The sequence below is a fragment of the Passer domesticus genome, chromosome 4 (genome assembly GCF_036417665.1).
Source record: "Passer domesticus isolate bPasDom1 chromosome 4, bPasDom1.hap1, whole genome shotgun sequence".
NCBI lineage: Eukaryota > Metazoa > Chordata > Aves > Passeriformes > Passeridae > Passer > Passer domesticus.
Genome location: NC_087477.1, coordinates 56,418,457 through 56,433,121, shown reverse-complemented (window position 1 = coordinate 56,433,121; position 14,665 = coordinate 56,418,457). Strand labels below are relative to the sequence as shown.

Here is a 14,665-nt window from a genome sequence, read left to right as displayed (position 1 = left end):
ACATGACTTTTTCTGTATGAATTTGTCAGAAAGAAGTACTGAAAGTCAGCATTACCGAAGCACAGGGCAGACTGCACCTGTGTTACACCAGGGATGTGATGTACTCAGTTATTCATAGCAGCACCTGCACAGAATGGAACAGGGGCCCAGCCTGCCCTTCCTGTGGCAACTACTGCTTAAAGCAGGAAAATGTCCCAAGAGGAGCCAGTGCTTCCCTGAGTGACAGCTGACAAAAAAACCACAGACATGGAAGATTGAATTCTGTTGTTCTGCAACAACATGGGACACCTGCAAGTGAAGGTGCCAAGAACACAGACATTCAGGAGGCTGAGACTACTTAGAAGATTAAAAATTAACTCATATTGTAGAAATGTTTAGGAAAATGCTAATTTGGAAATAAACTAAATGCATTTTAAACTAATGCATTTTGCACAAAATGCAGTGTAAATCTTTAAGTTGCCAGAGGAGTGTCATGACTTAAATGTGCTTAAAGAGCCAAACAAGAAAAGAAATTAGTTCTAACTCTGCTTGTACCATGGGCCCAAAACTGTGAACAAATCTGGTTTTCTTGGGTATTTTTGTTTTTGTTTTTGTTTTTTTTTTTTTTGTTTTTTTTTTTTTTTAATGTTCAGTTGTTTAAGTATTGACTTTGGGGGGAAAAAGGCTCCAAACTGACAGTCCTTTATCAGAAAGGTTCTCTAAAACTCTTTGGTATGTGAGAAATAATACCATGGCAACAAGAGGTTTGCTTTTGGCAGCATCCCTCAGTGCTCCCAGGGGAATGAAGTGGGAAGTGATAGCGATCAGGACTTTGGGATGCTCAGGCAGAGAAAGAATAGGATGATGCTGGTAACTGAAAGGCAGCAGGCCTTCCACAGCTGCTGTATCAGACAAGCCTCACAAATCAAAACTCTCAGATTTTATTTCTGTTGGCTAAGACTTAAAAAACTTTGAAAAGTTGCTTGAATTAACAGCTGTCTTTGGCTTGGTTTTTCACCTTAGTCAGTTGTTTGTATATCTTCCTGGCCTCCTCTTTGGATTAATTTTATTGCTGTATGTGCTTTAACTATCTCCAATTACTTTTACACTTGCATTTTTTGAAGCAAACCTATGACTCCACAACTCATCCTGCCCTCATTCTCTCTTTAGAGAATAGGAAAGCAATTAATTATTTTCCAGCATTGCATACTGCTGCTTTCCATCCTGTTAAAATCAAGCACACCTTTCTACAAGACCTCGGCAAACCACAGGTTTCTTCTCACCATTATAAAAGTATGAAGCAATTGACTAGGGAATGTTTCTGTCCAGCTATCTGTCATTGTGATGTCCTATCTTCCAAAAACTTTGAAGAAAGAAAGAAAACTTTGGTACCTGCCTTTAACAACACTATAAATATCAGCCTGTGAGAGGGCAGGGGTGGCTCAGCTGTTGGCTGTAGTAGGTAAAGAACCAGAAGTAAGAAAAACACCTCCTCCTCTTGGTATGAGAGTGGAAAGAAGAATGCAACGTAAAATAAAACTCATTATGAATATCCAATTTTAAACATTTAATAGTGCACTTATTGAGTATATTCTGTACAGACATCTATAGCAAGTTAAACATTTTCCTTTCTCTCGCGTAGATCATACTCATGTAAAGCACATTTACAATAGAAAACATACTTGAGGTACAAAAACCCAAAAAGAATATCTGAGGTATAAATACAGATATATTTTAAATAATCTTTATCATGCTTAATCTATGTTTGACAGTACACTGTGGGCAAGTATACATGTTTACAATAGAATGGTATGTACAACATACAATTTTACAAATTCAAAAGTGTTTGATGTAGAAGAATATACAAGGTTTTCCTACTCACGAGGAACATTGTTACAGGAAGTACTACATTATTTGCCATTTATAAAAAAAATCTTCATCAAAAAAGCTTAAAATAATACTGACAATGGTAAAAAAGTCTCAGTCAAGATTCCATCTTGCAACTCATTCATACCCTAGCCACAAAATACATTTATCACTTAATACTGCACCTTGGAAGCAAATCTTTACCTTTACAGTAAAACCTACAGAAAGACATCTTTCCAGAGGACCTCAGGACTTCCTACAGTTCATGTAAGTTGATTCTCAAGAAGGGGCAAATATCCCAAAGGGTTTAAAACACAACAAAACTGAAGACAAAACTGCACCCTCCTTTCTGCCTCCAAATGTAACCTCCAAACTGCTCACATGCAGGTTCTGTTCATGGTAACATGCAGCTTTTAGGAAAACAGGCAAAGGTGGGGGTGAGTAAGAGAAGGAGTTTGTGTGACTCTCCCTAGCCAAGTCACCCCAGCTGCTACTGCAGGAGTCCTGCCACCTCCTGGCACCACAACTCCAGTGTTGACTTTTTTCCTCTTGAGCCATTAGAATACAATAAAATATATAAAAGCTCATTAAAACACCTATAGATAACGCAGGTAGAAATAAAATTAATGGACATTTTTGTTTTATAACAACTGATGTTATTGGCTCTCCTCACCATTGCAGATATTTCATTTCTAAGCTGCTACGTTGCTCAAAAGTGTATTTACTTAAATTTGCTATAGAATTGCTCATCACTCCTAAAAGATCATCTGGATAAGGAGTGGACAGTAGCTGAAGCAAGCCTCTTGTAACATCTGCTTAGGGTTTTCAACAAGTTTAGAGCTGAGCAAAAGGCAGAACTAGCACATTCGAAGGATGGCTACTCCTGGTCCACAGGGGAGTCCCATTCTAGGTTGAACTGTATCCAGCATACTAAAATCCATTCTGGTTGCCTATCAGTGTACCAGACACATTTCAAATTCAACTTCTTCTATCCTTTCAACAATTAACACACTCATTCACACTTTAATCTCTGTGCAAACCTTTCTCTGCTTATCTCAGTGAGAACACATTGAAGAGTACCAACTATTCCAGTGGATACACCAGTCCCTCAATGCACTACAAATAAAATGACATGAGTATGTACATAAAGCTAAGTATTTCACATGGGAATGATGAGCCTTCACCATATTTCATAATATATTTTGCATTTAAAGAAATTTGCTTCTCAGAAGCAATTACCATCTAATAGGATATTTTTTTTAAAGATTTTTATTTTTTGCACAGTTCTCCTATGTATTCCAGTCGAGGCCTACACTATAGACCTTACACAGACAGGAAGCAGCTTTAAAGTGTATGGTATGGCCACAGTCCTATAGTAATGCTCACAGTCAAGTTCTCACGCTGCCATCCCTCCATGACACGACTTGCAGGTGGAACACAGGTCTGGTCTGCAGCGTGCAAGTCTCAGTTTCGGGTAATGTCTGTGTTGCTGAGGTGGGGAGCGCATGGCTGTTCCTCTTCAGTAGTCACCTGGATTTTAGTTCCTTGCTCTCAGGACTCTGCTGACTGAAAGAGTCTCGTATCTTAACAACTTCTGATGCACACAAGTGTCCGAAAGACTTGCAGTACCAGTCTGGCATGTGGCCCCTGTTGTGTGGAGGAAAAAGCAATGATGAGGAAGGTACTAGTGATTTTGTACGTATTTTCTTAGTCACAATCAAATCTGTATGTAGCTGGTTAAATCCCTGACTAGGAAATCTCCTTAGTACTGTTTACTGGGCAGCTCAACCCTACTAGCATATAGATTTCCTCAACCGCAAGTTTGCCGCAGTAAGGAAAAGTGATGGAAAGTTTTGTGACAACCTGGTCTTCTTTACTAGCTTAGCATTAAAATTAACATGTCCTTGCATCCAATATGACTATTAGAGGAAAGGGTGGGGTTGTATATTGATAGGGATGGTGGAGCACATCCTTCAGGCTTCTAATGCAACAAACTACTGCTGCCAGAGGTGCACTGAAGCCGACTTTCTGTGACATCTGAGAGACCTGTGTGCTTGCCTTTGGGAAGGGTGTACTACTGGCCAAGCTAACATCTGTTGAACCATCCAAGTTTTCCACTGACCACACTGAAGCTATACAGGAGAAGTTACCACGTCCAAAGGACAAAATGGAATTTCCTACCTTAAATCAATTCTGCACATGTAGGTAAGTTTGGATTTTCCTGACCCGCAGGGCTCAATCAGATACCTCGACAGGAGCACATTGACTCTAACACCTGCCACAGGAGCCCGCTCGTGGTCCACTGAGGTTGCTAGAAGCACACAGGCTCCCTTGGGGAAGTTTGTTCTCCATGTCCTAAGAAAAAAGCAGAAAACAAAAAATCTTTTATTTGACAAACAGTAAGTCAAACATTTAATAAGAATTTAAATTAGACACAAATAAATTTTTACCAATATAGCTGATATGATAAAGAAATAAGCAAGGTTGCCATTTGTGTAGGATATAAACATCATTGCATATGAATGTCTTACCTTAAGACTACGAAGTCCCTGGCTGGCTGAGGTGCCATGCTGTTCTGGACATACTGGTATATATCTGTCTGGCTATCCAAAGGCTCAATTACTTTGGACTCTATAAGATCTTCATCCCAAAGATGCTGCTCTTTAAGTAAACGATTTAAAACATCCTCTGGTGTAGCTGAGACTTCAATGGTAGTTTTCCATAATCGGAGTGGGGGACCTTCACACACCTGGGGAAAAGTAGCAGAGTCCTTAATTTTACTCTCCCTTATACTTTCTTTTTCAAGTTTATTTTTTTAAGAATCTTATTGAAACACTTCTCCATCTGTTAGTTCTGAGCTGTACAAGATCAGGAATGAAAAATTTCTTTCCTACTCTCTGTATAGTGACTCAGCTTGTTAAGGCTTTGCTTGTGTGAGTGAAGGCGTGTAAATTCAATATGGTGAACGTTCCTGGGCTGGATAAACAGAAGAAAACAAATCAGTGCATGTTGGCAAACTACTGCTGAAAGACATGGTGTTTCTATAAGGTGTGCAACTGCATCACAAGATCAAGACTTTTTCCCTAGTATCTATCTGCAAAGTAAAGATGTGTACTGAACCTTCTGTAATGTCACAAGTGAGCTAAACCCCAGAGCTGTGGTGTGAGTGGCAGGGTGCATACCTTCTTGTATGCCAGGTCTGCTTGTTCTGATGTGGAACAGCTGACCCAGCCTTTAAACTTCTCCTTCATCTCCTTGAGCAAGTCATCCACGCAGTCCTGGAGGTAGCAGTGGTAGTCAGAGGGCTCAGTGTTGCTGCTGCTGCCCCGGAGCTCCTCCAGGCTGAGGGGACGCAGGTCCTGCTCCGTGTACGAGTTCCGACCCCTGCTCATTTCTTCTGGTATCTGAGGGGTGACAAGGGTGGAATCATCCTCTTGCAGCTCTCTCCCCAGATCACTGCATTAGTCTAGCAGCTCAATAGCCACAGGGACGTGTGTATGTTAGTTTTGTATATGATGGCATGTGTATGTGTCAGGTTAAGCACCCAGTATGAAGAAATGCCAAAATTAAGTTTGTGACTTTGATTTAACTCAAATTAGTCTCTCTTTTATGAAGTGTCTTATTTTATTCTGTGGAGTATCCCCCTTTACTACACAACCAGATACATTCCCACAGCACAGTTTATCCTGTAAACTGAAGGAAGAAGGGAACATTGTCAGCTGCAAGAAAAGAGACAGGCACGCCTTCAGTTGAGGGCTCTGAAAAGATTTGATGACAGTGAGGAAAACCAGGACTCTGCTTGTCTGGTTCTCCATCACAGGCCCTAGAGGGAGCATGCTTTAATTCCAACAGATCCTTCAACCTATGGTTTGACAGTGTTACGTTCCAGGATGCTTTTGTGGCCTGTCTTGCCAACTCTCAGGAATTTAAGTATAAAATGAGCACTGAAATTCCTGGAAATAGCTTCTTGCTTTGTAATTAGAGCTGAGGTCCACAGACCCTCATGGCTGCACAATAAAAATTTGAAAATGTATTCCAAATGCAGCTTAGACGCAGCAAAAATGTGCCAAACCCCACAACTGCCTCCTGACTTGAGAGCACCAGTGCCAACAAAAGAACTCTCTTCCCTTTTGGCACCACTTGTAATTCATGTATGCACAGAGATCAGGAAGCAAAGGTTTTTAAAAAGCTATTTGTAATCTGTTAAATGTCATTAAAATAAAGAGACGTTCTTAGCTTTTCATTATACAGCAGGTCTAAGACATCTCAATCAATATTTCACCCATCAGCTTTGTAAACAGGTGTCTTACCTGAAAGAGTTTCTTGCATTCAGCAATCATATGAGCTAGCCCTTGGGTTGCAGCCAGATTTTCATTTAGGTCCTTTTGATCGGGTTTGCCCAGGCTTGGTTTCCTCTGCATCACCCTTCACAGGGAAAAGAGCACACACATACACAAATCCAGTTATTTGTTGCAGAGCAAGAGACATGTTTGGGAAGAAAACAGAACGATTCCCACATCTGCTGGTGATTTAGAGCAGTGCTGCCCGGTACCAAACATTGGCATGGTGTTGCCAACTTCTCCTGCTACTCCTTCTAGGCCTTTTCTTTGGAAACCACCCCCCCCCACCCCCCACTCACATATTTTTTCCTTCTTATGAGCTTGTTTATATTTTAACAAATCTCCAACAAAAGGTAAGATCCCATAACCATTCTACAGCCAGTGCTCTCTGAGGTGCTCACAGCTGGCAGGATCAATCCCAGACTGTGCCTGTTGCACATCACTGCCAGCTGTGCTATGGGACCAGCAGCAGTGAGCCCTGCTCCCAAAAACGTACCTTGGGGAAGAATTCTCTCTTTTGAGAGTGTTCAAGTGGAAGAGGGAAGGTGCTAAGCAGACAGCCAGGTTTGTTGGTGTCATCTGGTTTTCCTTTACTGCAGCTGTGACATCACTCAGGAAATAGAGAAGAATCTGGAGGACCTCCCTGTTCTCATCAGGTAAAAGCATAATGGCAGCCTTGATAGCCTGGAGACGCTGATCCTTTGGCACATCTGCATAATATTAGTAATTCTCTCATCAGCCCATTGATTTTCCACACACACAGCATGAATACATCCCAAAGCAAACTCCAGCTTCAAATATTTGACTCGAGTTTGAAGTGATTTCCTTCAGGATGCATACCATTTGTAGGAAACATGAAGGAATGTTTTTTAACCCACTGGTTTAACTACCCTCAGCTATTTCCTGCCTCACAAGAAATGCAAGCAAGAAGCTGTGCCTAGGCCAGAGTTAATTTTAGATTTAGCTTCAGCAGCTACATGCTCCCGCAGATGCACTAAAAGGACAGAAGCCTGGATTCAGGCAAGGAATGAGCAAACATAGTTCAGCCAATTTAGAAGTTCTCTGGCTTGCAAAAAAATTTAAAACATGAATGCATTTTAGAATAGGTAAATTAAATAAATTAGCTAGCAAACCTTTTCAACAGTGATGTCATAAAACATCCAGGAAGTGCTTTACCGACCAGAGAGGGTTACTTTATTGAGCAGATCATTCAAAGTCATGCGGTGGAAAAAGAAAGTCCACGCTGTGAAGCCCCATACCATTAAACAGCTCCTTGGTTACGAACAACAAACAGCCATTGGAAAGGTTTGATGTGTCTTTATATAAAGCGTTCTCCTCAAAACTTGAAAGGAAAAAAAATGAAATAACCCAGACCAGATCTGCTTCTTATAAAGGGATTTCCAATAAGCCACCTCTGAAGACAACATCAGAGTCTGAGTCCTCGAGCATTTGTATCATCATTAGCAGCCTATGACCCTCACTGCATGTCTCATAATACACATGGTGCTACCCAGATACTTAATTGGCATTTGCTTTGGGCTTCAGCAACTTTATAAGGCTAGCAGGTGAGTTTAGAAAGCAGCTTTAAGCAAAAATCTACTGTTTTCCATGCTCTCCTCTCAATCAGCTCAAAGCACATTTAAGCCACGTGCATTCCAGTGTGCAGCCTGGTGCATAGCACCAAAGCAAAGGAAAATTTTTTCCCTTTGCAGGGAAGCCAAATTTACAGCTGTTTTAAGGCTCTTTGCTTTACACAAAGATAATACTTCCCGACCACCTCTGGGAATTCCTCAGACCTACCACCTGCAAAAGGAAAGGAACAGAAACTCTGCAATGCTCTGTCAAACTTTTTTTGCTCTAAACCCACAGAGCTGCTGTTTAATATGCATGGAAGTGGAGAGTCTGATTAATTTTCTCCCTAAACCTGTTTGGGAATCCAAACACACACACAAAAATGCTTGCACTGAAAAAATGGTCTGTATGATACTTTAAAACATCATCTCCACCTATGGAGCACTGATGGAAATTCCTGTAACCTTTCTGTGTTTATTTCTTTTCACAAGCATTGATAAAATAATTTTTTATGTGATTTACTCTGAAAACTTTATAGTACTTATCTGTAAAGTAGTTACAAGTCAGTAACAGAAAAGCTTACCACTTAGAGGTTGTTTTTAAACAGCTGAGTGAAGGATAGCAGAAAATGAACTATAAGAAAATAAAAATTTTTGGTAGCTGTGCCAATCCCCTTAAAACCCCAAACTCTGTTTGCTCTGCTCGTCTACTTAGCCACATTAGATGTGGCTTATTTCCAAACCATAATACCAAGTATGCTCAAACAAAAGAAGAGAATTTAGAGCAAGTGATGAAGGATTTATATTTGTTCCTGAGTTAGAAAGGTGAAATTAAAAATAACTTGTATTATAAATTGTTATAAAACTACAATACAAAAAAGTCCATTCATTAGAGGCAGCCTGAACTGGAATGGTTACTGGAGAAAGACAAAGACCAACATAAGAAATATGTGTAGTGCCCAGCACAGCAGCATCACAAAGTTCCACCCTTGCTACACAAATGACCGCTTGTTATCTGCTGTAGAATCTCACTACTTACACTGGTATATTTGTAAGAAGGTCTCAGAGAGTTTGTTGGTCATAAGAGGCTCAGGGAGATCACGGAAGAACTGCTTTAACATGTCTGCTACATCATACGCAGACTGGCCTTCGTAGTTGACACTGTCTGTGGAACTCTCATTCATCTGACGCAAAGCCTGAATTCTTGATTTCACTCCAGATTTCCTAAACAGTCCAACCTAAATACACATATAAAAGTAAACACATTTATAAGGAATCTAGAAAATCTGAAATGTAAGCATGCTCTTTAGCTTCTTACATACGGGCTCTAATTTTGTGGAAAGCTTTCCACGCATTAATTATCTATTTTGTCCTGAGTTGAGTCTACTTTTTTCAGTCTGACCCAGGAACAATAGAAATTAGTGGAAAGCTGGGCTTTGGGGGGTGCATGCATGTGAAACAGGAGAATAACCAAACACACCTGATCCAGACAGTGGTTGCGGAGGTACCGCATGGCTTGCTGGATGCTCTGGGGAAGAGGCTGCCCCGTGCGCTGCACATTCACTTGCAGTGGTACTCCAAACACATTTCGGTCTTTGTAGTCTGGCACCTTTATTCTTTTCATAAACTTTGGTACTGCCCTATTTAAGAAGCAAAGGGAATGACACATTAAATTAAACCTCTGTTGATTATTTATCTTCTGTATTTCCAGTAATTTGGAAATTAAGTGAAAATAAGTGAAACACTTTTAGTAAAATGAACAATAGTGACAGGATAAATTAGTTAATCCACTCAGGGCTGGAAAGGGTGAGAGGAAAGAAAACAAGAGTTTCTCTAAGAGAAAGGCTTGACATTTGGGGCAGTATGCTGCCTCTAAGTATTAATGTGGTGCTACTCCATCAATATTAGGAGGACGAAAGCTACAGGGTAAAACTGCAGGGGCCAGATTGAATTGCAAAAGAGTCAAAATAAATCTTGCGGTCAGTGACCCCTTATAACACTGCTTCTTTAGGTTTCAGGAAAGATGGGCATGTGAACAATGAGCTTTTGTATGTCAACTACTTGTTCTGCAAAGTCCTCAAACTGGGTCCACCACCCACCAGTGTGCAGAACAGCAGGAAACTGATGTAATACATTTGAGTTTGTCAGCTAAAAACTTCAGCTCTATAAACAACCCCTTTGAGGGACCCCCCTCCTTGTCAGCCAGTGACTTTTGTTACCCCCACCTCCCACTCCAGTTTCATTGAGAGGCCTTTCCATCTGCTTATGACTCCAAGGGAAAAGTTGCTAAACACAAAGGAATGATTTACCCCTGTGTTCCCCAGAGTATTGGTTTTATAAAGGGGAAAAAAAGGGCACTAAAATGTGAAAATATTGAGGTCATTTTCCTAAACAGGGAAGAAAGCTAATGTCCAGTGTAACAACTAATAGGACACAGTAGCACTGAAAACAGGGAGTCATTTAACATTTCAACTTGCAGTACAGCTATAAAAACAGTGTATTGGATTTACAGCTGACTAATCTGTTACACAGTAAAACAGAACCAATTTGTATTGCCATATAGTTAAGTTTAGGGCATTATTGATACATGTATGAATAATACTTGCTTTGTCAAAAAACATGCCAATGGAATGTGAAAAAACACATTGCGATCTCCACTGAGAATCTGAAGCATGCAGGGATAACTGGTCAATACTTATTTCTGTCTTTCAGAACAAACAACTTCTGTATTTAGAAAGACTGACATAATAACAGCCTTTGAACAGGAGGTACTTTGATGCTGAAGCTAAATACTCTCTATGACTCTTGGGGAAGGGAGGAGGCTGGCCTGTGGTAGGGACAAGAAAAATTTTATTTGCGTCCTTTGCATCCTGAAGGTTACACAGGCTGTACTGCAGATACAATAATAAAAGAGCTTTCTATTTCATTCTTTTTGACAAAAAAATATTCAGCTGGGTTACAAACACCTGGCCACACCAGAAATTGCTGCCTACAAAAAACTCCATGGTTCTCCCAAGCTTTCTACTTTGCTAATTGATTTACAGTGCCTTAAAAAGGGAAAACAAAATTTTGGCTATTACCACTAGATACTAGAATTAAGAGGAATTTACATTGTTTAATTACATAATTAGGTAAAGGAAATAATGCAAATATTTAAGAATAACTGAAGAAAAGTGAGCCTATTAATATTGGTTGCAATTTGTGCCACTGCTTGCTAACTGCCTCAATAAAGAAGTGGTCCTTCTTTTGCTATAGATACTGAACATCTTCCTCTTCTGAAAGCTGGTCTGTACTTCATTGCTTTGGTTCTCTCACATGTCCCCATAAACACATCTCTGAAGCCTAATACAATTACACTTACGTAAAGGGTTGCTGATTTTAGCCCCATGTTAGGAAGCCATAAATCACTGTCAGCACAGGCTGGAGGAAGAAGTTCAAATATGGAAAAAGAGGGATTGGACGGATGCATTACATCTTTCCAAACGTTGCCTGGGACAGGCACAACTGTCATGCTTGCACAGTCGGGCTATCTATACACAGCACTGTGTCCTTACCAGCTGAAACCATGCTTGTTGGAAGGTGTGTACTTCTCTAGGAGAGCAGTCAGCTTCAGGAGAGAGTACTTCTGCAGCAGGTTCATCTGTGCCACGGACTGGCAGCTGATCTGCAGTGAAGCCGAGCTGAGGCTGGGCCGGTGGGAACTCTGGAAGCTGTGCCACCTTAGCTTGTGCCTGTGGAGAAGATGGGAGACAGAGAACGGGCAGGTTACTGAAATGTCTCCGCAAGACACGTGCAGGAATTAACGCAAATGTAGTGCTGACATCCCTGCCCTTGGCGGCTGCATTCTTCTGAGATTTCACAGGCATCAGCCAGCGGCGTCTCTGCCTCTCCTGGTGTGATGCAGCATGGGCAGGTGCTTCACATGGGAATGTGCACTCTGAGCTGACCCACAGCTCAGTGCTAGCTACACAACCTTGCCCTAGGAAATATTCTCCAAGGGCTCCAACACCCTTCTCCCAAAGTCCTTTCAGTATTTGGGCAGCGGGAATCAAAAAACTCCACTAAGAAAAAATGGCATGAATTTTTAAGACATATCAAATAGGAACTCTGTGCTTCTATAGGTATTATTTATAAAAGCAGCTGTAGATAAGTAAATGATTTGCATTACTTTTAAAAGAAATCTGGAAACACAGCTAGAAAGAATTAAAATCCTTGTACTGCTCACAATACAAAACACAGTCATGGTAAAACTCCCAGCAGAATCTGGAGGCCACTGGAACTCCCCCAGTCCCCCACTGTGCTACAGTGATCAAGAGAAAGTAATCAAGCCTCATTTTCCCCACAGATTTAGTGCCCTAGTATGCTATTAGAAACAGCCTGCTACTGAAAAATGCAATTTTTTGAAACAGTCTAAAAGTCAAGGCTTTTATTACACACTGACACAAACCAGAACATACTTACTCTTGGTTCTCCTAGCCAACTTAAAAAGTGTTTAATCCTACTTGATGGCCCTCCCCTCCTATGCACCATTTTAGTTTGAAGAATTATTATGCCCCAAAACTGTGTTAACATTGCTTTTTCAATGACAACTCAGGCTGAACCTACAAACATACAGCTATGAATTGTAGGAACCACAAAGTCTTGCCCAAACATTTCTCTTGCCCATAACGGTTTTAGGAAACAATGGAACAGCACATGTGTGCTTGAACAGCCACAGCTTCTACTAAATCTTAAGTAAGTGTGGTGCAGCTACTATAGAGCTGCTCGGGCTGAAGGGGACATCCCCATGGCACCCCAAATCCTTACGCTTGTGATCTCACCTGCTGGAACGTGTCAGTGATGCACCAACCCCAGAGTCTCTCCTGTCCTGGATCCCTGTGGGCTCTTCCGTTTCATTCAGTGAATTCCCTGTGCTGTCGAGGTCACTTGGTGTTCTTCGATCATTATCTACATCAAGGTGAATCTGTTTTGGCGAGGAAGGACATGGGGAGATGGAGTCGAGTGCTGAGTCAGAATCCCCTTCATCTGAGAACTTCTCTGACCACTGGTTCACTATCCTCTGCATCCCTTTGACGTGGTATAGGATGTCGTCTAGTTCTGGGAATATGTCTTCATTTTCGAGGTCGGCCAGATCACTTGTACTGGAATACAGGATTGAACCTGGCACATTGTCGTAAATACTCAGGCGGCTGCTCATTGAACTGGAGGAGTTGCGCCTTTTTCCCATGCCTAGCTCTTTGGAGCTGTCGCCACTGTTCTCCCTCTGGAGGGTGAGGTGGCCATGTCCATGGAAACTCCCCGTCCTCCAGTTCACAGAAGTGTTGCTTTCTGTAGGGGAGAAGTTGCCATTGGAGAGCGCTTTGGGAAAAGTGCCAGGCTTATGATCCTCAGGAATAAAAAACACGGTGTCTTCTGCAAAACTGCCCCGGTTCTTGAAGTTCTGCTCCATCACATCGCTGAACGTTGACTGATTGAAGGGGTCAAAGCCTTCCAGGTACATGCCCACCCTTTTGTTGTAGGCACTGAGGCTGCGTGTTCGTGTGACAGGACTGGGTGTGCTGACAGCACTGCTCGTCTCAGACTGACTACTGCTGCTGCTGGTCTGCGTGGAATTGGAGACGCTCCTCTTTCGTACCATAGGGAAGTTGATGTGATTGCCGTTGAGGGTGGAAATCTCCACGCAGTTAAGTTGTTTCAGTTTATCTTCATCCATGCCCTCCTGCAGGATTGGCCCGCTAATAATTAGGCCAAGCTTTGAAGGAGCTTTGCTCTTGCCATGGTGAGAACTCTTGATTTTAAGACTCTCCATTCTCTTCAGCAGGCTCTTTGTTTTGGACTTGGCATTCTTCTCGTTGGCTTTTGTGTTGAAACTGAAGCTATTCAGTTCCCTGGGCGAGGGCAGGCTGCTGAATGAGTCATCATTGGCTACAAAATTGCTGGATGAACAGACACTCACTACCGAGTTCGTCCTGGTGGTAGATGCCTCGCTCTGCAGGGTTGGCTGGTGGCTGCTGGTGCTGCTGATGCTCAGAATAGAAGCCACCTCCTGGCGTTCACTGAGGTCTGTGAGCACACTCTCCCGGCTTGCTGCGTTCGTCAGGTGAGGAGCTTCTGGGGACGGGATATTCAAGTCCGGTTTTGGAGGGAAGACATCAAACTCTTCAAGCCTTGACCACCTCTTGCTGTCCCTCTGAAAAGTCCATTTGCCACTTATTGCACAAGGTTCATCTTCATCTGAATCTTCACTCTGCAAAGAAGAACGCTGAAAGTATTGCTTGCAAACTGCTCAAACAGCAAAGGCGGTTGCATTTTAATACAATGTCCACTAAACTCTTTTAAGCATGACCTTGTTCTCACTGAATTTAAGTGAAAACAGTCTTTTACTTCAAGGAGAGAGAGGAAGATTAGGCCATAAAGCCTGTCATGGGAAAAGATAACATGGTACAGGCAATATATTTAAACTGTTTTTAAATGCTAAAGCTATATCCTTCATAAAAAGAAACAAACAACACAATCTACTTCAAATTGTTCTATTTTAAAAAACCCTGTATCCATAGACTTAATTAATTGGTCACAGTGGATAGCCCTCACATCAATGGAAATTCCTGGCATGCATAACATTTTAAACTGGAGTCAGTCAGGGGTTGGGGTCCCTCTGGACTCTCTCCAAAGCTACACTTTGTTGATAGTGGCTATATGTTTATACTCCTCTTTGCAATTACGAGATGTTTCTCATACATTCTGAATTTTAGTGGCTTAATTCCTTACCCATTTGGGAACTCTGAACAGCCTCCTCATTGTGACTAATGAGACAGCAAAAGAGCTCCTGCACTGCTAGAGTGTGATGGCTCCAGGCTCCTACCTGGTCCACTCTTCCTCCCACAGGCTAGCAGCTAACATTTTAAGAAT

The 14,665-nt window shown here is 41.7% G+C and overlaps 1 protein-coding gene across 5 annotated transcripts in view; it reads right to left on the bottom strand.

Annotated features, from left to right (window-relative positions):
• Window positions 1-1,531: 1,531 nt before the first annotated feature.
• DLC1 (DLC1 Rho GTPase activating protein) overlaps window positions 1,532-14,665 on the bottom strand; it is a 209,179-nt gene continuing 196,045 nt past the window's right edge. For all 5 annotated transcript variants that reach the window (XM_064418072.1, XM_064418073.1, XM_064418075.1 and 2 more), the window contains 10 exons: window positions 12,577-14,003; window positions 11,311-11,487; window positions 9,237-9,396; window positions 8,796-8,994; window positions 6,682-6,895; window positions 6,156-6,270; window positions 5,028-5,249; window positions 4,377-4,594; window positions 4,027-4,200; window positions 1,532-3,492 (listed from right to left, as the gene is read on the bottom strand). In XM_064418072.1, coding sequence (XP_064274142.1) covers window positions 3,372-3,492; window positions 4,027-4,200; window positions 4,377-4,594; window positions 5,028-5,249; window positions 6,156-6,270; window positions 6,682-6,895; window positions 8,796-8,994; window positions 9,237-9,396; window positions 11,311-11,487; window positions 12,577-14,003 — 3,027 coding nt within the window. In that variant the 3' untranslated portion in view covers window positions 1,532-3,371. The remainder of the gene's footprint in view (window positions 3,493-4,026; window positions 4,201-4,376; window positions 4,595-5,027; window positions 5,250-6,155; window positions 6,271-6,681; window positions 6,896-8,795; window positions 8,995-9,236; window positions 9,397-11,310; window positions 11,488-12,576; window positions 14,004-14,665) is intronic.